Source organism: Sturnira hondurensis, unplaced genomic scaffold (assembly GCF_014824575.4).
Source record: "Sturnira hondurensis isolate 20B ecotype Veracruz unplaced genomic scaffold, ASM1482457v3 Scaffold0004152, whole genome shotgun sequence".
Classification (NCBI taxonomy): domain Eukaryota; kingdom Metazoa; phylum Chordata; class Mammalia; order Chiroptera; family Phyllostomidae; genus Sturnira; species Sturnira hondurensis.
In genome coordinates this window covers 3,290,273-3,310,908 of record NW_028076783.1, presented here as the reverse complement: position 1 = coordinate 3,310,908, position 20,636 = coordinate 3,290,273, and the positions used below count along the sequence as shown (strand labels likewise).

Sequence of the window (20,636 nt, the reverse complement as noted above, 5' to 3'; positions counted from 1 at the left end):
GGCCAGAACCCAGAGGGGCTTTGCAAGCCATCCAGTTGCTTCTTGTTTTATAGGAAGCTGGGGTCGTTCCTTGGCCAGAGTCTCCGAGGTGGCATCAAGGGGATTGTGATGGTCACCTTAGTCTTACTTCATTCTGCCTTGGTCCTCCAAAGAGGGAGAAACAGGAGCTCCTTGGAATAGCTGGTGCCGCAGGGGCGCAGATTAGAAGAGGACTTGGCCTGGCAGCACAACAGCCAAGGCAGACGCAGGGCCAGTGCTGTTGCTCCTGGTCCCCCAGACCCAGGCCTTCAGCCTTATCCCTTCCCTGCCACACACACTGGGCAGCCATCGGCACACCCTGAGAAGGCCGAAGGAAGACCTGCTCAAATGGAGGAGGTGTTACCCGGAATTGCTCTTAAATTTCCAGGAAGCAGGCCCACCCTTCCTTACTCTGCCTTACTCATGAGCTCCTCCAGATGACTCTGGGAGGGGTGGGGGGCACTAAGCCGACATCCAGGACTAGGTACATAAAAGAAGCGTCACCACTGAGCTAGGTGTGGGATGGAAAAATGTCAGTGGCCTTAATTAGATATTCAGAGATGTGTGTAAACTTCCAAAATAATAGCTAGCAAGTTCGGGGTTTTTTTTCTTAAGATTTTAATTATTTTTTAGGGAGAGAGGGAGAGAAACATTAATGTGCCAGGGAAATAATTAGTTGCCTTTTGTACCCCTCCAGCTGCAGTCCTGGCCTGCAACCCAGGCATGGACTCTGACTAGGAATTGAACTGGCCACCTTTCAAATTGCAAGCCTACTGGGCCACACCAGCCAGTGTGATAGTGAGTAGTGAGTGCTTACTATGTGCTAGGTGCTTTTCTAAGCACTTTACAAATATAGACTCTTTTAATCCTCATAATCCCATTAGGTTAGAAACATTCCTATTTACAGAAACCCAGATCACCCAGGTAGAAGTAGCAAAGCAGGGCTCCAGGCCCCAGCCCTTAACCATTGCACCACCCAGCTGCTGGTATTGGGTTGGGTGATCCAGGCTGATCTTGGAAGCAGATTTTCCTAGACTCCCAGCCCAGTGCTCCTTCCACAGAGGCACTCTTTCCGTGACTGTCCCTTGTGCTCCTATATTTTGTCCTTCCTGGGTCTTGTCTTAATCCCTCTGGAAGAGCGTAGTCTGAAGGGCTGCAGACCTTGCCTGAGGTGAGGACAGAGTGGCCCCTGGAGGGAAAGAACCCGCCACCACCCGTGTCAGCTCTCAGTTTTATGAGTGGACCCTTGGCAGTCTTACCCACTTCCTGTGTCCGCAGCACACAGTGTCGACTAACGGTTGTCGAGATGAAGAGCATTTTCAGTCATTGCCAGACTGGAAATAGGAATATGTTCATAGCTACATCCCTTCTGCCCATAACGGACATTGCTAATTGGTCCCAGGCAGTCAAGATCAATCAGTCACAGTGGAGTTTTAAGATTAAAGCCCTGCCCTGCCTGCTGTGGCTCAGTGGGTTGAGCATTGGCCTGGGAACTGAAAGGTCACAGGTTGAGTCCTGGTCAGGGCACATGCCTGGGTTTCGGGCCAGGTCCCCAGTTGGAGTTCGAGGTGACACATCCATGTTTCTTTCACACATGGATGTTTTTCTCTCTCTTTCTCCCTCCATTCGCCTCTCTGAAAATAAGTAAATAAAATCTTTTTAAAAGAAAGATTAAAGCTCTTATATAAATTGGAACCTTAGAGAACAGGAACTGTCTTTTTCACCATTATTTCCCAGGGCACACAGACCCCCTCCATGGCCAAGTTTACCCGTGGCCAAGTTTCAGGATTGGGTGGCAGGAGCCCAGAGCAGGGATCTCAGAAAGTAAGGTGGTATTTTGGGGACAAGTCAGGGAGCTTGCTGTGGCTTAGTTCTGCATGCTGTAACGTGGGAACCACAGTCACCCTTTCCTACCTCAGACTTGATTTTGATGCCTAGGTGCCATAGTGGGTGAGGAAGTACCTTATGAGCCGGTTAGCCCTGGTCACCAAGGCAAGGAAAGGTAATTTACCTGAATGGATGGTTTGTGCTCTGTTCAGCTCTCCCCTGCGTCCCCGGAGCAGGGCCTATAGAAAACCCGGCTTTCCCACCTCTCGTTCCCTTCTCCTGCCTGTCCTTTGTCCTAAATGTAGGCTCTGCACTTTCCTTCTTCCTCTCCTTTCTGATCTGCTGGAGGAAGCACAATTCTCCTGAGCTTGTTGCTGGCCAGAGCCCGGCCTTTGGGTTGCAAGTGACCTAGAGTATTGTCTTTGCAATACACAGTGCTTTGATTCCTGGCTCTGCTTTGCTCTTCTTCCCCGGTGCTCAGTGGCATTACCCCCAGTCGGTAGGTTAGCTAATTAGCTAACCTAAGAAGTGGATTTTGGTGCCCGTGGGCTCCGTCCTCTGTAGGTCCTGCAGGTTTGAGCCGGAGTGCTTTGCGGACCTAAAGAACCTAGTTGTTTGTCTCCTGCAGAGCCGAGAGAGGCAGGCTTAGGGTAGGCTGGGATTTCAGATCCTTGGGGTCAGATACCTTCTCACGTGTGACCTTTGGCTAGACACTTAGTCTCTTAGTCACCTCTACAATTGAGATAGCCTTGGTGAAGAATTAAAAACCTAATGCACAAAAGGCCCAGGCAGGAGACCTGACATAAATGCTTAGTAAGTGTAACCATTCTTCTTCAATTGACCCAGACCTCAGGGCACTGGGTGAGCAAAAAGGCCTAGGGTAGGAGAGGAGGCTCTTTGGCTCTGAGAAGGAGGCAAGTGGGCAGTTCTCTTCGGAGCCTTCATTCTTCTCACCCTGGCACCGCCATAGTTTGGAGCTTGTGGAACTGAACCCTGACCCCAGCCCAGACTGATCCTTTGGGACCTCGGGTCTGTCCAGATGCTCAGCCTTCTCGACCTACCCGGTCTTGGTTCCTGGTGCTGCTCATCAGACTAGTGGGTAATTGATTGAAGGGGGTACATGATGGGCTGCTCTTTGTGTGTGTGATGAAAGCATTCTGCCTCCTGCTCTTGGGAGCCGTTCATGCCAGTCTGCAAGAATAGGACCTGGAACTGCTGGTGGTTGGAGACCAGGGTCCTTCCTGGCAGTCTCTCACTCATTGGCAGCCCAGTTCTCAAACATCACTTGGCATCAGCATCACGCAGGAAACTTGTTAGAGCTGCAGGTGCCAAAACTGCACCCCTCCCCAACCTGATTTCTGGAGCTTGGACGGAAGGCAGGAATGTGAATTTTAGCCAAGGCTGTCCCCCCACCACAGTGTCCTTAGATTACAGAAATGGTATTGCAAGCCTGCTAGCTCACTGGCCCCAGTTTTCCCAGCTTGAAGGGAGGGTTTTTCCTGTCAGTCTCTGCACCGACATGCCAGCCGAATGGGAGATGAAGCAGAGAAGGGGCTTGGGTTCCATTTCCATTGCTGCAGCTCTGTCACTTTTTTTCTCTTCAAGAAATTACTGAATATTTAGTATCAAAAATATAAGTATAAAGTAAAAAAGAAAAATATTCAAACAAGAACCCATGTACCCACTGGTGTAAGAAATGCAGCCTAGAAAGCCGACTTCATTTGAAGTTGTGGTTCGAGTGATCAGTGAGCGTAGTGAAAATCAAAGAATGTTCGGACTGGAAGGTCTGCAGAAGGCAGGTTCTCCCTGCCCTGACCACACACAGGCCTCTGAGTGGTGGAGAAAGTGGAGACATGCGGGTGGGAATCTTTACCCAGCTCCTGCAGCAAGGGCTGTGGGCTGTGCACCAGGACCGGCTTCTCGTCTGTGGCTCCTAGTCCGGGGCCCTGCTCACCACTCCATCGTCCGGGAACGTGGGATATGGTCCTGTGTAGCCAGGTTTAGCAGGTAATTCAGGACACCTGGCTACATTTGCATTTAATACTTTAATATAAGGTGTCCCAAATATTTTATGGGACATACTTATTTTTAAGAAATTTCTTGCAATTTATCTGAAATTCATGTTTTTTAAACTTTCTTTTAAAGAGAGAGGGGAAGGAAGTGAGAAAGGGAGGGAAAGAAACATCAATGTGTGGTTAGCTCTTGTGTGCCTCCCACGGGGGACCTGCCTTGCCCTGCAACCCAGGCATGTGCCCCAACTGGGAATCAAACCAGTGACCCTTTTGTTTGCAGGCTGGCACTCAATCCACTGAGCCACACCAGATGGGGCTGAAATTCATATTTAATTAGGTATTCTGAGTTGTTACTGTTACAATCATAGTTTTCATTCTCTCTCTCTCTCTCTCTCTCTCTCTCTGTGTATTTAGCACCAGGTTAAGAATTTAGCCTCAAAAAAAAAAAGGTACTGTTGTGTATTTATGCCAGTTCTTTGTTTAACTACGACTTCATTTAAGCTGCTTAAATCCTGGGTGGTAGCAGCTATCATGAACCCATTCACAGTTTCAGAAAAACAGAGGTTAAGTCTGGCTCTTCTAAGAGCTTCCACGTCAGGTGCCTTTCTTCTTCGTGAACCCCCTTGCTTGGCCCTTATTCCTGTGTGTCCTAGTGAACGCCTTTTAAGTTGCAGGCTACATGAGAGGTTGGTCCTATCAGACCCCCTCTCCCAGCCTTGTAAGACTCCTCAGGTGGACTCCAAAGCGCATGCTGTTAAACTGCCCTGTCCTGCCTCTTAGCCCTGCAGCCTCGTGACTTGGTGGTGGGGTGGGCTTTGGGGCAGGGGCCTGACCCCCTCTACATTTGTTAAAGGGGAAGGGGTAGAATACTGTACCTTTGGTCCTTCAAGGGCCCCTGTCTCCGCACCCGTGATATGTCCCAGGGCTCTGCTCTTTGTCACTTGGGACATCGTATGGGGCCCTAAAGGGGCCTCCACGGCTGGCCCGAACTTGCCTAAAGTGGGAAATCAGCTGCTACTGGGGCGCAAGGACAGCCTGGGCGGACTAACTAGTCTCCACCCAAGAACTCCAACTCCCCATCTGTTTTCTGGGGTACTGGCAAGCCCCTTGGGTCTCTGTGGGGTTCGTGGTTACCAAGTGTCCTTGGCTTACAGGGCTGGAGCGGTTGAAGCTGGTTCATTTTGGAAAGCAGAAACAGGTTAGTAAGGACGCCCCAGCTGCCACCCACTGGATAGATGGCTGGTCAGGTCTGCCCACCCCACAACTTCCAGAGAGAGGTCAGGTCCCATCTTCAGTCTTCCAGGAGAAGTGTGAAGTCAAGGTGGGGGCGGAGATGGGTGCGGCCCCCTCCCAGACCCACCCCACTCAGAGCACCCTGAGCGTCTCTCCTTTCCTGTCCCATGTAAGAAGTAAGTTTTCTTAAAAACAGGGAGGGATGGTTCCTCTATTACCTGGTCCCCGAGGCCCTGTCCCCGCCCCGTGCATGGGTGCAGTGGCGCAGAGCGGTTTGTTGAGGGGAGTGGCTTTCCTACTTGTGAGGAAAGCTCCGGGTCTGGAAGCAGGAACTCGGGGTCCAGGGCCAGCTCCACGACAGTTACAGGTCACTTCAGGCGCAGCCTGGCTCCTGGGCCAAAAGCAAGGATGTGGAGTAATTTCCTTAGGATTCAGAAGCCTCTTCCAGCAGAGGGCGCCCTGCACGGAAGACAGTAAAAATGAGTTTGCGACTCCTGAGGCGGTGGGCGACCACTGAGACAGGAAACCAGGTTTAGGGGTGGCAGCCTGCCCAGCCAGGATAAGGGGCCCGGCAGGCAGCAGAGCTTACCTGGGCCTGGGGCCGCCCTGCGGGGAGCAGCTCTGGCCAGGGCCTGGCTTCTGGTGCCTGCCTGCCCTGGGCCTCGCGCCTAGGGAGCCTGCTGGCCGGGTATGGTGTGTGGAAGGGTTTTTAAAATGTGGGTTGGTTAAAGCATTTAGAAAGCAGGAATGTTCTCTTTGATATCTACTGTGTCTTGGTGTGTATAATGCACACCTTTTTGCCCAAATTTTTGAGAAAAAATAGTACCTAAAATGCCTTCTATATGTTCTTGTGTTTTGTAGTTTTGGTTATATAGAACTTCTTGTACCACAATATGTTAAAAAATAAATGCTAAATTTGTTTTTTTTTTAGATTTTATTTATTTACCTTTAGAGGGGAAGGAGAGAGGGAGAGAAACATCAATGTATGGTTGCCTTTTGTGCGTCCCCTGCTGGGAACTGGCCTACAGGGAACCAGCCTGCAACCCAGGCATGTGCCCTGACTGGGAATCAAACCGCGATCCTCTGGTTTGCAGGCTTGTGTTCAATCCACTGAGCTACACCAGCCAGGCTAAATTTCTTTATAATACAAAAAACCAAGCACCTAAATAATAATGAATTGATTGATTAATTAATTAAGAGTTACAACAAAAGTATTTTTTTTTCCTGAAAGTTTGGGCCCAAAGCATGGGTGCTCATTATACATGGCAAAATATGGTACTTCGTTTTTCTGCTTTCCTTGAAAATGCATAAGCTCTGGTGACACTAAGCCTATGTTTGAGGACAGAGACTCCACTCTCTCTTGAGTGCACACTACCCCCTCAGCTGGCTTCTGTGCTACCCAGCCCCACGGCTGCCAGCCAGCCTTCTGATTTATAGCGCGGCCTGGGGCCTGGAAGCTGAGGACAGGGACCCCTGGGACCCCTAGGAGCCCCGGGAGCCCCTGTGCTGTTGTCGGCCGCACACCTCCTCTGACCTCTGCTTCCCAGGGCTGCCCCCTGGTGTTCACATGGCGGCACGCTGGTTCCAACTCAGGAGGCTAGAGCCTAGGTCTGGGCTCCAAAGGGGTTGTGGCAGCCGAGCTGTTCAGTCATAATGCAAAGGAGTAGTTAACCTTTCTTCCTCCGAGGGAGTTTTTTTGGAAGTGCTTCGAGAAGCACCTATACCTGTGTGGATTCCTCCACTCAGTAAACATTCACTGTGGGCCTGCTGTGCAGAGGCTGCAGTAGTGGACTCCAGGAGCCAGTGGGCAGGGCAGAAAAGGTCCCTACCCTCCCAGTCCTTCTCTACCCAGTGTGTGGTACAGGCTGGTCAGGCTCAGGGGTGGAGGCAGGCTGTACCTGGGTTTCTAATCCCAGCTCTGCTACCTACTGGCCTAGTGATTTAGGGCAAGGCATTTAGCCTATTTTTTGAGCCTCAGTTTCCTCATCTGCAATCTGGGAGTGAGTCATCATCACACTTACCTCCTAGAATGGTGGAGAAAAATAACTGAGTTGCATGGAAAGAGCTTTGGAACGTTGTAAGGACATAGTATGTGCTCAGTGATTGGTTGGTCTGATGGTTGGGATGCTCACAAATGCAACTATTTCAGGGGGTGGTCAGTGCTCTGAGCACCCCAAGTTACAGGCTGAATGAGAACTTGATTCAGAGTTGCAGGTTGGGAAACACTTTACTGGTCAGTCAGGGAGGGCCTCCTTGGAGGGATTTACGCTGAGATCCATGAGTAATGTGACAGGGAATGTGTACCATATGACCTCAGGTGAGTCCCTTCCCTCGGTTTCATTTTTTGGACAACTGGAATAGTGTTTTTGAGGCGACTAAGTGAAATCACACATAGAAAGCAACTTAGACCAGTTTTTGGCCCCTTCAGCATCCACCCACTGAAAGGTAGTGGTTATTTAATTCTTCTAAATAGAACCAAGTAGGTGCACTGCTCAGAGGGTAGGTCACGGAGCTGGTAGTTGGAGGCCAGGGCCTTCACTGCTTGCTGATACATTTCAGCTTTGGGGCAGGACTTTAGGGACTGGTACCAGCAGTGGACAGGGCCGCAGCAGATTGCCCACAGCAATCTGAGGGCAGCAGGGCCCATGTCTGCAGGGAGAATGTGGACACCAGGCTGCTTGGGTCACCAAAAGCTAAAGATAGTTGATGGGGCTGGTCCTGGGCAGGGCTGAGTGGCGTCATGTGATGGAGCCCTGCCCCTGCGGCTCCTCCCAAGCCTGGGGGCATAGACTGCACTCCTGGGCTGGCTGCTGGTCTTTCTAGTGGAGTCTCCAGATGGTCTGACCTTCGGAAGGTTTCCCTCCCTCTCTATTCTCCCCTTCCCACAAGGGCACCCCTCAGTTCCCTTCTGTGTTTCATCTGTAGGTCTGGCGGGGGTGTTTGCGGGGGGAGGGCTGGGCAGAAAGAGGCCTCTAAGAACTGGTGGCAGCTGCAGCTGGAGAACTGACGAGCAAGGTGAGGAGGGTTAACCGGTGTTTCCTTTACTCGGTAGTAGAGCGCCCCTGCTTAGGGGTGTTAGGGTCCGTGGGGACAGGATGGGAGGTCTCCGAGCTCCTCTGTGACGCCACCCCCTCCCCAGGCTGTCCTGGAATGGACGGACACCCGTGGGTGATGTAACTCAGGCACCTTTTCCTGCCTACGTCACACTTCCCTTAGATGGTTCCACCAACTTCCTCACTCAGGGTCTGGGCTGCGGCTCAGGCAGAGGTGGGGGCAGAATCCTTGTCAGGTGGCTGGAAGCAGCGAATCTTTCCTCCCAGAGCGCCTGGGGTGCCAGAGGTAGGGGTTTCAGCTGGGTGTGCTCTGTAGCAGTTTCCCCTCTCTGGGCTGGGGAGAGGGGGCTATCAGGGGGCCAGCACACGGTCCTGCTAGTGTTGCTTGCCCTGCCCTGTGGCCTTAGGTTCCTTTGCACTGGGCTTTGGCTTTCCGCAGTGTGTAGAGTGGTAGCCCTACCACTCAGTGCCTGCCCTGTGGGCTGCTCTGAGGAGTGACTTGGACCCTTCTCCTGTTGGTTAGGAGCACAGGTCTTAGAGTTACACTGCTTGGCTACCAGTCCTGTTCTGCTTGCTGTTTGTGATTTTGGCAGAAAGCCTTATACCACGTGCCTTGGTTTCCTCGTTTGTGAAATGAGACCGATTAGAGGAACTAACTCAGTGTTTAACACTGCATGGCACCTGGTAAGTAATGCTTACTATACACTATCTGCACTCGTTACTGCCTCAACCACAGCTTGTTGCTAGCATCTTTCCTGCTTTGATGGGAAATCTCAGTGGTTGAGATCTTGCCTTCACTCTCCTCATCCCTCTGGACCTAATATTACCAACCATCTTTTGTTCAGTTGAAGAAGGTGAGGTTCAGGGGGGGTGGTAGGTAGTGTCCCCAAGGTGGTAGAACTGATGAGTGGTGTCTGGTTTAGGGACCCAGCATGGATGATGGGTAATCAGTTGCTTCTGAGTTGAGGCAGGCCTCCAGGAGCTAGCATTGCCTGGGGCACGTCCTCTGCCTGGCCTGGGGAGAACTCCCTGCTGAAGACTGAGAGTTGAGGCCATAGCCTCAGGAATTAGCACTTGGAAAGCAAAGCCTCTTTTCTTCTCTGGTATAAAATCATAGAGGAGATGGGTGTGTGAATTTGCCATTCATTAAACCCAGGTCANGAGTGGTGTCTGGTTTAGGGACCCAGCATGGATGATGGGTAATCAGTTGCTTCTGAGTTGAGGCAGGCCTCCAGGAGCTAGCATTGCCTGGGGCACGTCCTCTGCCTGGCCTGGGGAGAACTCCCTGCTGAAGACTGAGAGTTGAGGCCATAGCCTCAGGAATTAGCACTTGGAAAGCAAAGCCTGAATTTGCCATTCATTAAACCCAGGTCAGCTGTGTTGCTGGGCCTTGAGCTAGATGATGGGATTTCGCTGTGAAAGCAGCCTGTCTGCCCTCAAGGAGCACATGGTGGGGGTAGGGTGGGGGCTAAATTTGTGACCAGGCAGTTGACACTTAGAAGGGAAGCTGTGAGAGCACCTAGCAGGAGCACCTTCACCCAGGCTCCCTCCAAGGTGGTCAACCGAATGGCTGGGGATAGGGCAGCAGGTGGGAGAGTGGGAACATAAGCAAAGCCTAACAAATTACCTGCTTGCAGTCAGGGTAAACCCGGCCTTTTCAGATGCCAGTCTCTCCAGGAGATGATGCCAGTCCCAAAATAAACATTTGGCCTTGCCCATTCTCCTGGCAGTCAGGCCTGAAATCTAGTCCTTGGGCCACCCACTCTCGGTCTGACAGGCGTTCTCCTTAGCCCAGCCCTGGCTCACCTTTCACCCACGTTGGGCCCTCAAGTTCAGTTGCAGCTTCTCTCTCTCCCTTGCCAGGCCCTCAAGTTCAGTTGCAGCTTCTCTCTCTCCCTTGCCAGTTCCTCTTACCACGACCTGATTGATGGGTTCGATTCACCCATGTGCCTCTGCACCTGAAGACCTTCACTGGTTTCCCCTAGGTTGACCAAGGTCTTGCTCCTTGGACTTCTCAGATCTGGCCCATGCGAGTAGCTTTCATTTCACATTCATAGGTCAGCAGCTTTAGGGGTCTTTCTGGAACAAGACAGTATGGGAAATGTTTTGTCTTTTCCTCTGGCTTTGTTTTGGGTGTTAATGGGTTTAGCCTTTTGTGAGCTGCAAGAGACTAGTTGAGGCCAGGCTCTCTCCCACTTCCGTGCTGAGGAGAAAATCGAGTGACTGTGTTTTAACTGAAAGGGCGCTCTGGGCCTTCCATGTGTTCTTCCTTCCTCTCCAGCAAAGCAGGGGTTGCTGCCAAGGCTCCCCTGGGGACCTAGGGTAAATCCCCCCCCTTTCCTCTTTCCTGGGGAAATCTGCCTTGGGGCCCAGCCTGTCTCTGGGGGGCAGTGTCCAGAAGGTCTGGGCTTGGGAGGGGCTCGTTTGTAATCTGAATCAGTGAATTGCAGTAACTGATCCCCATGAGTTTTTTCCCACGTGCTTTGATTCTTTTCGTGTTGAGAGATTAATTTATGTTTTCTTTACTGATGAGCATAGGGATCGCTTGGAAATATTACACTTCTTTGTGCATTTAAATTGTAATATTTAGCATTTACAGTTGCCCCTTGAACAACATGTGTTTGAACTGCGTGTTTCCTCCCCGCCCCCCAATAACTACCTGTACTGTTTTGATCTGCAGGTATAGGTCAACTTCTCTATTGATTTATGCTATTTTAAAAAATTATTTTAAAGGGGAAGGTAAGAGAAAGAGAGGGAGTGAGACAGCAATATGTGGTTGCTTCTCATGCACCCCCTGCTGGGAACCTGGCCCACAACCCAGGCATGTGCCCTGACTGGGAATGGAACCAGCGACCCTTTGATTCTCAGCCCGACACTCGGTCCACTGAACCACACCACCCAGGGCTGGTCTATGCTATTTTATATAAGGAACTTGAACAGTCATGGATTTTACTGGGGGTGGGTCCTGGAACTAATTCCCCATGGATACCAAGGGACAACTCCGTTTTGGGCTCAAGCCATATGTGGATTTTCTACTGTGCAGGGATTGCTGCCCCAAACCCCTGCTTTGTTTAAGGGTCAACTGTATTGCCTCAGCCAGTATGGCTCAGTTGGTTGGAGCATCGTCCTGTGACTGAGACATTGAGGGTTCAATTCCCAGTCCGGGTACATACAGGAGGCAACCAATCGATGCTTCTCTCTCATATCAATATTTCTTTCTTTCTTACTTTCTTAAAAAGCGATGAAAAAATAATGTCCTTGGGTGAAGAGAAAAAAAAGTCAACTGTTTTTAGCACCTGCCATGTGCTAGGCACTCTTACTCTGCTCTGCTCACCCAACTGTCACAGCGGCCCTGTGAGGTCATTAGGACTTCACTTTACAGATGAGGAAGCTGAAGTTGCAAGGGGCCGAGTATGCAAGGACTTCAGCCCAAATGCATCACATAACAAAGTCTACGTGCTTATGAACAAGCTGTCCTTCTTGCCTAGTCAGTGTTAAATTAAGGGGCGGCACACATTTGAAAGGTGAGAGAGAAAGAGTCTCAGAGGTTAGTGGTCAAGCTCCCCCTTTACTGGGAAGCAGCCCTCTCGGCCCCCACCACCTCATTCATTAGTTCGTCTCCGCCTGGCCACCCCTCCACCCACCCCTTGTTTCTTGCCATTCTGCGTGAGCTGCATTAGCTTAGCTCCCTGCTTCCCACGCGCAGTAGTGTTAGGTAGAAGTAGTGAGTTGACTGCGCAGATGTGGGATCCTGAGGAGTCTGTGCCCCTCCCACCGCACAGGGAGATTTCTGGTGGGCTGCCCCCTGGCACCAGAGTCCATGCTGGCTCCCGGCTGACTGTGGGCCTGTGGGACAGAGGGCAGCGTTTCTCTTTTTCCACATCACCAGTAGCCCCAGACTTGCCATAGCCAAGGAGGAGGCACTCTGAATGGCCTCTGTCTGCCATCTCTCACCCCACTTCTCCCTTCCTCTTGGCCTGAGAAAATCTCCCTACCATCAGTAACCCTGTTTACCAGGAAACACCAGGAAAGCACCCTAAGGTTGCACTAGGCAGGTTTTGGACCTGCTCTCCCACCAGTGGACACAGGATTTCTGGTGAGCTGACAGGGCAGTGGACAAAGGGGTGAGACTTCCAGCTCCTGGCCTGGCTCCTTCTGGGGGAGCCCCTTCCCTGTCTGCAAACAGAGGGCATTAGAGCTGGGGTCCTTTTTGCAGTTCTGACATTTCACAACTGCTCTTAGGCAGGTGCAGGGTGGTGACTTGAGTGTTTTCTGAGCTGAGCTTGGGTCAGGGGTGATTGGTGCAAGTTTCAGAATTCAGAGGTGGGACGAAGGGGCTGGTGCCTGTGCAGAGATTGGTTTTCACTGGGAGTTGTTTCAGGTGCCAGGTTATATATAGGGGGGGGGTGGTGGTGGTGTGTGTGTGTGTGTGTGTGTGTGTGTGTTTGCCTGGTAAAGGTAAGTGGGAGGCTGGGAGGGGACTTTGAAAGGGATGTGTAATTGAGGTCAATAAGGCTAGCTCCCCACCCCGCCACCCGCCGGGCTTGACAGCAGCTCCTGAGCCATCCTGGGTTTCCCTAGGTCCCACAGGATTTGAACAGATCTAGGAATAGTTTTTCAAGACAGAAGTAGTTCTGTTTCCCTAGTGGACTCTTCCGTCTCTTGGGGGACTTTGTTCTTCCTTGGGATAGGGGCAGCTTGGGAGCCTAGGAGCAGAGCAAGAGCAGGCTACTGAGGGTCCTCGGGACAGATGGTCATTAGCTAAGGGTAGGGCTTTTTCAGCAAGCTTCATGCAAGACTAATTGAAGAATGTTCTGCGTGTGTCCAGACTGGCCACATTCCCTGGTCAGCTTGGGATTTGGCGGAGGCGGAGGGAATCAGTGGGGTCTTTCAGTGGTGGGAGCTCTCTCCCCTTAACTGGAGACTGAACTTCTGGTGCTTGACCGTGTGTCCTTTCATGATCTTGGTGAACTGAATATCAGGCAGGGTGATCATCAGGATCTGATTCTTCCAATTTTGAGGGTTTTTTAAAGAAGAAACAGTGACCCCCAAAACTTTGCCTTGCCTTTTCCACCTTGTCAATGAACTTGTAGCAGGCCCTGGCCTGTGTCTGTCCTGGCAGCGTGCAGGGAGTGCAGGGCCAGGAGCGCCAGTCCAGGAGCGGCCGCCACCAGAGCGCAGGTGCGCTCCAGGAGGCTGACCCTGTACGGAAATGGCTGCCTCTGCCAGCGTCCTCGTTTGAAGCAGCCTCGTCGGGGCACTGGGTGGTGTTAGGCTTCTCTGGGCCAACCTGGGATTAGCAAGAAAATCAATGTGGGGTAAGCCGCTCTCTGGCCCTCAGGGTTTCACCCTGCAGGGTCCAAGAGATTTCTGGTTCTCTGCTGCCCAGTGCTGGGGCGGGGGTGAGCTGTGGAACTGGGTTCCACAGCCTCATGTCTCCTAGGCGAGTAGGGTGTCCTGAGGGGCCAGTGGCTCTGCTCTGGAGCGGAAGCCAAGAATGCAGTGCCTTTACAGTTAGTCAGGCCAGGACTCTGTCTGCTCATGAAGGGAACGTGGGTCTGGTCAAGGAGTGGAACGTTCCTTTTGAGACCAGCCTTGCAAATCTCTTTGCTCAGAGGGGGGGGGCAGAGAGGTAGAGGGGTGGGTGAGACCAGAGTCCCTCGGGTCTCGGGGGGGGGGTGAGTCCAGAAACTCTTGTCCTTTAGACCGTGTTGAGAAAACAAGTGTAGGTGTAGAGGGGACCAGATGTGTTACAGCCACTTCCTTAATACACACACACACACACGCTCTCTCTCTCTCTTTCTCTCTCTCTCTCTGTTTTCTTTTTCAAAGCTTACACCTGTCTTTTTTGAAACTGCTAGAGAATTCCAAACAAAATTAAATCACTATAAACATGCTACTTAACTCCGTAACTACTTAATTATATGTCCTTCCAAAGTGGCCACTATGTAATGTGAATATACACATTTTTATTTGTTTTACAAAAGTAGGATTGTAACTTTCCTCATTTATTATTTATCTCTTCCTCTCGGTAGAGATCATCATCTTTTCGTGACTATAAACATCGTTAAACTTTAATTGAGCCAGTTCCCTACTACTGGACGTGTACTGTATTTTGTCGTGTATAATGCACACTTTTTCCACCCAACTTGTTGAGGAAAAATAAGGAGCGCATCACACATGGGTGTAGTAACTACATGCCATGGCCACAGTAACCCCGTGTATAATGCGCACAGAAACGTGGGCTCACATTATAGTTGCCAAAATGCAGTCAGTTATTTTCAATGTATTGAAGTTATAGACAGCACTTTGATGGACATCTTTGCACATAACTCTAAACACTGGTCTATTTTGTATCGTTAGATAAATTCCTAAAGGTAGAACCATTGAGTCAAATGGGTGTGTGGGGAGGGTCTCACTATTTTTTTGGAAACTTGCAAGGTAGACAGAGTTCTCCTGAGTCGCTAACTCTCCCATTGACCACAAGCCATCGAGAACCGTGTTGGCCCTCTGTGTGAGGGCTCAGGAGAGGTTCCTGGGCTTCTGGATTGCCCAGTTAGAGTTCGTATCTCACCTTCCCTGTGACCACTAACCCAGGCCTGCTCACACGCAGTCTTCTAGAATGTTAGAATCAGAGAGGGTCTCTTAGACCCTTCCTTCATGGAACCTGAGGGCTAACTCTGGCATGGACTCAGTCTGCCCTGGACTCACCCTCTCCAGGCCTCAGGGCCCTTTTTACAAGAGGGTGTAGGGCTGCGGGAGCCCTCCCACCTCAGAGTCCAGTTCTGGGGTTTGGGGCTGCCAACTGTTTCCATGAGCTCACTTTCTGTGGTTTCCTCAGAAAGGCTGGTAAAATTGGCATTGGTGTTTGAACACGTTCTTTAACCTGCCACCCCGACTGCCTGCAGGCTGCGCAGTGGAGCGGGAGTGGTGATGGCAGTGAGGAGCTGGTGGTGGCCCTGTCCCACAGGTTCTGAATAACATCTCTCCCTCTCGCTCCCTCAGAACCTTCTGCTCCGGCCAAGGTGGTGAGGGCAGCAGTTCCTAAACAGCGCAAAGGCAGCAAGGTAAGGAATGCGAGCAGGCAATCCAATGGGAGGACTTGCTGGAGGTGGCAACCTCTTTCCTGTTCTAGCCGAGTGCTTCTGAGCTGCCAGGGAGTTCTGGATTCTCTCTGAAGAGCAGGGGAGCCGCTCCTAGGCCTCCAGCATCGATGGTGGGCAGACTGCTTTTGGCCTCCGATTTCTTGATGGAGCTGTGTTTGGGGTGAGGGGATGAATGGCACAGGCAGGGTCACCCCAGAGCCCTCACAGAATGTGCCTTGCAGGTTGGTGACTTTGGAGATGCAATCAACTGGCCCACACCTGGAGAGATAGCCCATAAGAGTGTGCAGGTGAGTCAGAGGGGCGGGGTGGCTAGCATGGAATCGTTTACGTGTACACATTTTTGGCTTCTCAAGTTTTCGAAGCTTCAAGTCTTAGCTTAAGAGGAAGGGGTGGTACAATTGGGGCAGCACTGGAATAGCTAAAAGTCACTGTTGGAGCCCTGGCTGTGTATCGGGGATTGCCAGGTGCTGTCTGTTCATCATTTCATCTAACCCTCACAGCGACTCCAAGGTAGGCCCGTTAATAATTCCCCTTGTACAGATGAGGTCACTGAGGTTGGGAGAGGTTAATTACTGTCCCTTGAGGGCCAAGTGGGACTGGAAGCTACGCGTGTTGCGCTATTCCAGAGTCTATGTTCTCCATCACTGCACTCGGATTGCCAGTGAGTGAGGTGGGAGAGTGGTCATTGGCCAGGTGCCCCGAGACCACACATCTTGGGGAAGCTGTGTAGCTGTACTTAGTCCTAGCAGAGGAGGGGCTCCTAGTCAGTCCTGTCCTTCCCTGTGTTTTTGTTCTAGGCTGACGGTCTAGGTCCCTCCTTGGTTGTGGCCACCAGCCTCCAGTTGGCAGATAGGGTAGGTGTGGACAGGCCTCGGACCAGCCTCTCCTCCTTCCCCCCAAGACTACCTGGATATGGTCCTGTTGCAGGGAGTAAACATTTGACTTTTGCAAGCCCCAGTCCCTCTGTCCTGGAGGTTGCCTCCCACCTCCTGCCTGTTGGACCACGCTTCCCAGTGAAGGCATCTCGGGTGCGAAAACAGGACCTTTAGACACACCAGCCCATCCTGCTCTCACACGCTCCAGTGACTTCTGCCTTGTCTTTCTAGTGACAGGGGCTCCCTTCTGTCCTATCCCAAGGGACTCTCAGGCTCACCACACCTGTCACTTTACTTCCTGCTGCAGCCACAGTCCTACAAGTCTCAGCCTGCCCGTAAGCTGCCACCCAAAAAGGACATGAAGGAACAGGAGAAAGGAGAGGGGAGTGATAGTAAGGAGAGCCCGAAAACCAAATCGGATGAATCAGGGGAGGAGAAGAATGGGGATGAGGACTGCCAGCGAGGGGTTCAGAAGAAGAAAGGTGAGTGACTTGGAGCAGGGCTTGGGAGAAGGTGGCAGGCAGCACTGTGAGATGGCAGGATGTGAGGGCTGCAGAGGGCTCTCAGGGGGTCCCTGAGATGTCCTTGGGAGGCTGTCTGGCTCAGGCCCTTGGGCCAGCAGTCTTTACCTCCACCACCAGTCCGTCAGATTCTTGTCTCACTAAACAAGCATTTGGAAAGCCTGTTCTGAGCTCGGGCTCTGGCAGTGCACAGACAGGTGAGGCCCTACTTCAGGGTGTTGTTTGCATGTCTCGATGCATTGCCGTCCTGTGGAAGGTTTCATTTAAAGACAAGAGTTCTCAGTGCTCTGGCTGGAGCTAAGATTAGGGCCCAAGTTTGGCTGCTCTAATAGAGATCTGGAGTGACAGTGTTTTAAACAAGATGAAGTTTACTTCCCTCTCCTGATAGCGCAGTATAAGTAGACCAGGCCCAGAGTAACAACTCTTCGATTCCTTGTATCCTGCTTTGGTGTGTTGCTGCCTCTCGTGTAAGACGGCTCATTCCTATCCTCTCATTCCAGCTAGCAGGAAGGGAAAGGGGGGAGGGTGGCTCCCTTTTAGGGACTCCACTTGGGATCGACTGCCTTCATCAGCTCTCATAGCCAGACCTTTGGCACGAGCCTGAGGGGAGCCTGGGGAGCCTGGGGAGTGCCGTCTTGATCCTGGGCAGCTCCAGAATGGGGTTCTCTGACCACGGAGAAGTCGATGTGAAGAGTCACCCAGCAGTGTTCATCACCCTGAGGTCCATGGCCTCCCTATTTTATTTTATTTTATTTTTTTCATTCATTCGTTCATTCATTCACTCATTCATTCTTACCTGAGGACATGCTTCGATCAGTTGCCTTTTTCACGTGTCCCAACCAGGGACTGAACCTGCAACCAGGCATGTGCCTTGACTGGGAATAGAACTCACAACCTTTCAGTTTATGGGACAACGCTCCAACCAATTGAGCCACACCATATGACCTCCTTATTTTAGGGATGAAAATAATGTCCAGCATGGGAAAAGAATTTGCCCAAGGTCACCAGGCTGTGATTCAGGCCTGAAGCCCCAAACTGGGGAGGAAGGTTTGGGGTAGACATGGCTGGGAAGGACCTCCTTCAAGCCTTTCTTGTGTGTCCCTGCTGTCCTCCAGGGAACAAACACAAGTGGGTCCCATTGCAAATAGACATGAAGCCTGAGGTGTCCAGAGAGAAACTGGTCTCACGCCCTGTCCGCCCACCAGAGCCACGACACACACCTGCCAACCGCGGGGAGATCAAAGGTATGTGACACCTACTATGGGGGGCCTGGGCATGGAGGTCCCTTGGGCCTGACCCGGAGCCTTCTCTCTTTATAGGGTCTGAGCCTGCTCCCTATGTGCCTGTGCCTGTGGCTCCCCCTACCCCAGCCTGGCAACCAGAAACCAAACCGGAGCCTGCCTGGCACGACCAGGATGAGACATCGAGTGTGAAGAGTGATGGGGCTGGTGGGGCACGGGCTTCCTTCCGCGGCCGTGGACGGGGGCGTGGTCGTGGCCGGGGACGCGGCCGGGGTGGCGCTCGAAGTACGTGAGGCCCCTTTGGGCTCCGGGGTGTCCCAGGGAGTGCGGCGGGGCGGTGGGCAGGGATCGCCTCTCCCTCATGGCACTCATTTTCCCTACAGCCCATTTTGACTACCAGTTCAGCTACCGAAAATTTGATGGTGCAGAGGGACCTCGAACCCACAAGTACATGAACAACATCACCTACTACTTTGACAATGTCAGCAGCACCGAGCTTTACAGTGTGGACCAGGAGCTGCTCAAAGACTATATCAAGCGCCAGATGTGAGTGGGTGGGGTTGGGGGCTGCCTGCGTTTGGCAGCTGGACAGAGTAGGGCTTCACAGGCCCTTCAGTTGCTACCCCGGCTGGAGCTAGAAAAGATACCTTTCATCTTTTAAGCTAATTTTTTCACAAAGTTATTGTTTATTACAGAAGTAATACCATATTTACTGGAAGAAAATTATAAATTGCCACCAACAAAATGGAGAGCAAATGTCTAGACTCAACTCCTTTCTGTGCTTCTGTTTGTAATGGCCACATCGCCAGAGCGCTAGTGAACGCTTACTGAGTCCTCACTGTTGGTGACTCTTAAGTGCTTGACAGGCATTCTCATATTTATTTAATCCTGCGTTTGCTGACTTAATTCCTCTGAGCTGGGTCTTAACCCCATCTTATAGATGAGTGAACAGGCCTAGTTCCTTGCCCATTGTCTCACCTAGTAAGTGACGAGGCACATAGTTGAATCCACTTCTGTCTGATTGGAAAACCCTAGCTCTGAACTACTCCAGTTTTTTTATCTCTTAGTCCAGTGAGGGAGCAACGCCAGGAAATAGATTGTGGCATTGTGGCACGTAGAATGTGATAGTGTTTTAGAAGCAGAAGAGAGAAGGAGTTTGCCAGGCATACAAAGGGGCTGAAGGGTGGAGGGAATGGTTTAGGGAGCCACAAGCGGATAACATTTCTTTCAGTCCTTAAAATCAGTGTGTGTACACTGGGGATTCAGGGGTTAAATCAGAGGCCACTGAGGTCGCTGGGGTGCACAGAGAACAGGGAAGACCTATTTGTAAACGAAGCAGCAGTTACACCTGTTCTCCCCTCCCCCTAGTGAATACTACTTCAGTGTGGACAATTTACAGCGAGACTTCTTCCTGCGACGGAAAATGGATGCTGACGGTTTCCTTCCCATCACTCTTATTGCTTCCTTCCACCGAGTGCAGGCCCTTACCACTGACATTTCACTCATCTTTGCGGTATGTCTCCCTCCCTGGGGCTGGGAGTCAGGGGAAAGAATGGTCCTGAATTACGAAGCAGGAGTTTGGGCCCCCATTCGATTTCCTCTGCTAAAGATCGAAGGCTTGGCCAGCCTCTCTCCCTACCACCTTCTCTCTCTCTCTCTCCCTTTCTTTTTCTTTCTCTCTCTTTCTCTTTTTTCCCCTTTTTCTTCCCCCTCTGTCCCTCTCCCAGTCATTATGGAAATTTTCTGACATTTGCAAAAGCAGACAGTGGTTGTGATGAACCCATCACACAGCCTCAGTAATTACAACTCATGGCCAGTCTTAATTCCATCTATACCTTAATCTGCTTCCTCCCCCAGACTACTTTGAAGAAAGTATCAGGTAATGGGTACCTATCTCTAAAAGATAGAGACTTGTTTTCAAAAATAACCACAATATTATTATCCTATGTAAAAGTACCAATAATTCTTTAAGATCACCTAATATTTGGTCAGTTGCAAATTCACTCCGCTTGTCAAAAAAAATTTCTTTTAGGCCTTGGCCTGTATGGCACGGTTGGTTGGAGCATTGTCCCGTAACCGAAGGGTTGCAGGCTCAATTCTTGGTCAGGGCACATACCTGGTTTGTGGAGTCAGTCCACAGCCAGGGTGCATATGACAGACAGGCAGTCAGTGCTTCTTTCTCGCATTGATGTTTTTTCCTCTCCCTTCTCCTCTCTAAAAGCAGTGAAAAAATGTCCTCAGGTTAGATTAAAAGATCTTTTTTTCTTTTAGTAGTTTATGAAACCCATGTGCTTGTTGTCTTAGGCCCTCCCTTTTTTCTTGTAATTTATTATTTGAATAAAGTAGGTTATATGTCTTACAGGACGTAATGGTGTCATGTAACATGTCTTGTACTCCAGATTTTTTGTAAATTGGTGATCTAAAGGCCTGGTCAGATTCAGGTTTGGGGTTTTTCCCCCTCCTTGCCGAGAGTACTTGATAGATAATATGGTTCTTCCCCTTGTGATAGAGCTTCTGTTGAGGACCATTGCCTGTTATTTCACTGGGGGTTGAAAGGGGCGATCCTCTGATTCTGTTAATCCATCTTCATTTGTTGGCTGGAATACCTCTTTAAGGAGGATCTTTGCTTCACCAACTATTTAGTTACCAAGAGGAATATAATTTGTACAGGAAGGATAGATGAATGCTTGATCTTTACCTTTATTAACCAGTTTTCAGAATTATGAGTTGATCCCCAATAACCTTCAAAG

At 50.9% G+C, this 20,636-nt stretch overlaps 1 protein-coding gene across 3 annotated transcripts in view; it reads left to right on the top strand.

Annotated features, from left to right (window-relative positions):
* Positions 1-20,636, top strand: part of LARP1 (La ribonucleoprotein 1, translational regulator) — a 51,643-nt gene that overhangs the window by 14,806 nt on the left and 16,201 nt on the right. The window contains exons 2-9 of one of the 3 annotated variants that reach the window (XM_037044836.1): positions 15,149-15,210; positions 15,471-15,536; positions 16,047-16,103; positions 16,432-16,606; positions 17,794-17,889; positions 17,965-18,171; positions 18,270-18,432; positions 19,255-19,399. In XM_037044836.1, coding sequence (XP_036900731.1) covers positions 15,149-15,210; positions 15,471-15,536; positions 16,047-16,103; positions 16,432-16,606; positions 17,794-17,889; positions 17,965-18,171; positions 18,270-18,432; positions 19,255-19,399 — 971 coding nt within the window. Of the gene's footprint in view, positions 1-15,148; positions 15,211-15,470; positions 15,537-16,046; positions 16,104-16,431; positions 16,607-17,760; positions 17,890-17,964; positions 18,172-18,269; positions 18,433-19,254; positions 19,400-20,636 lie in introns of all 3 variants that reach the window. The other 2 variants (XM_037044835.1, XM_037044837.1) reach the window with 2 other exon arrangements.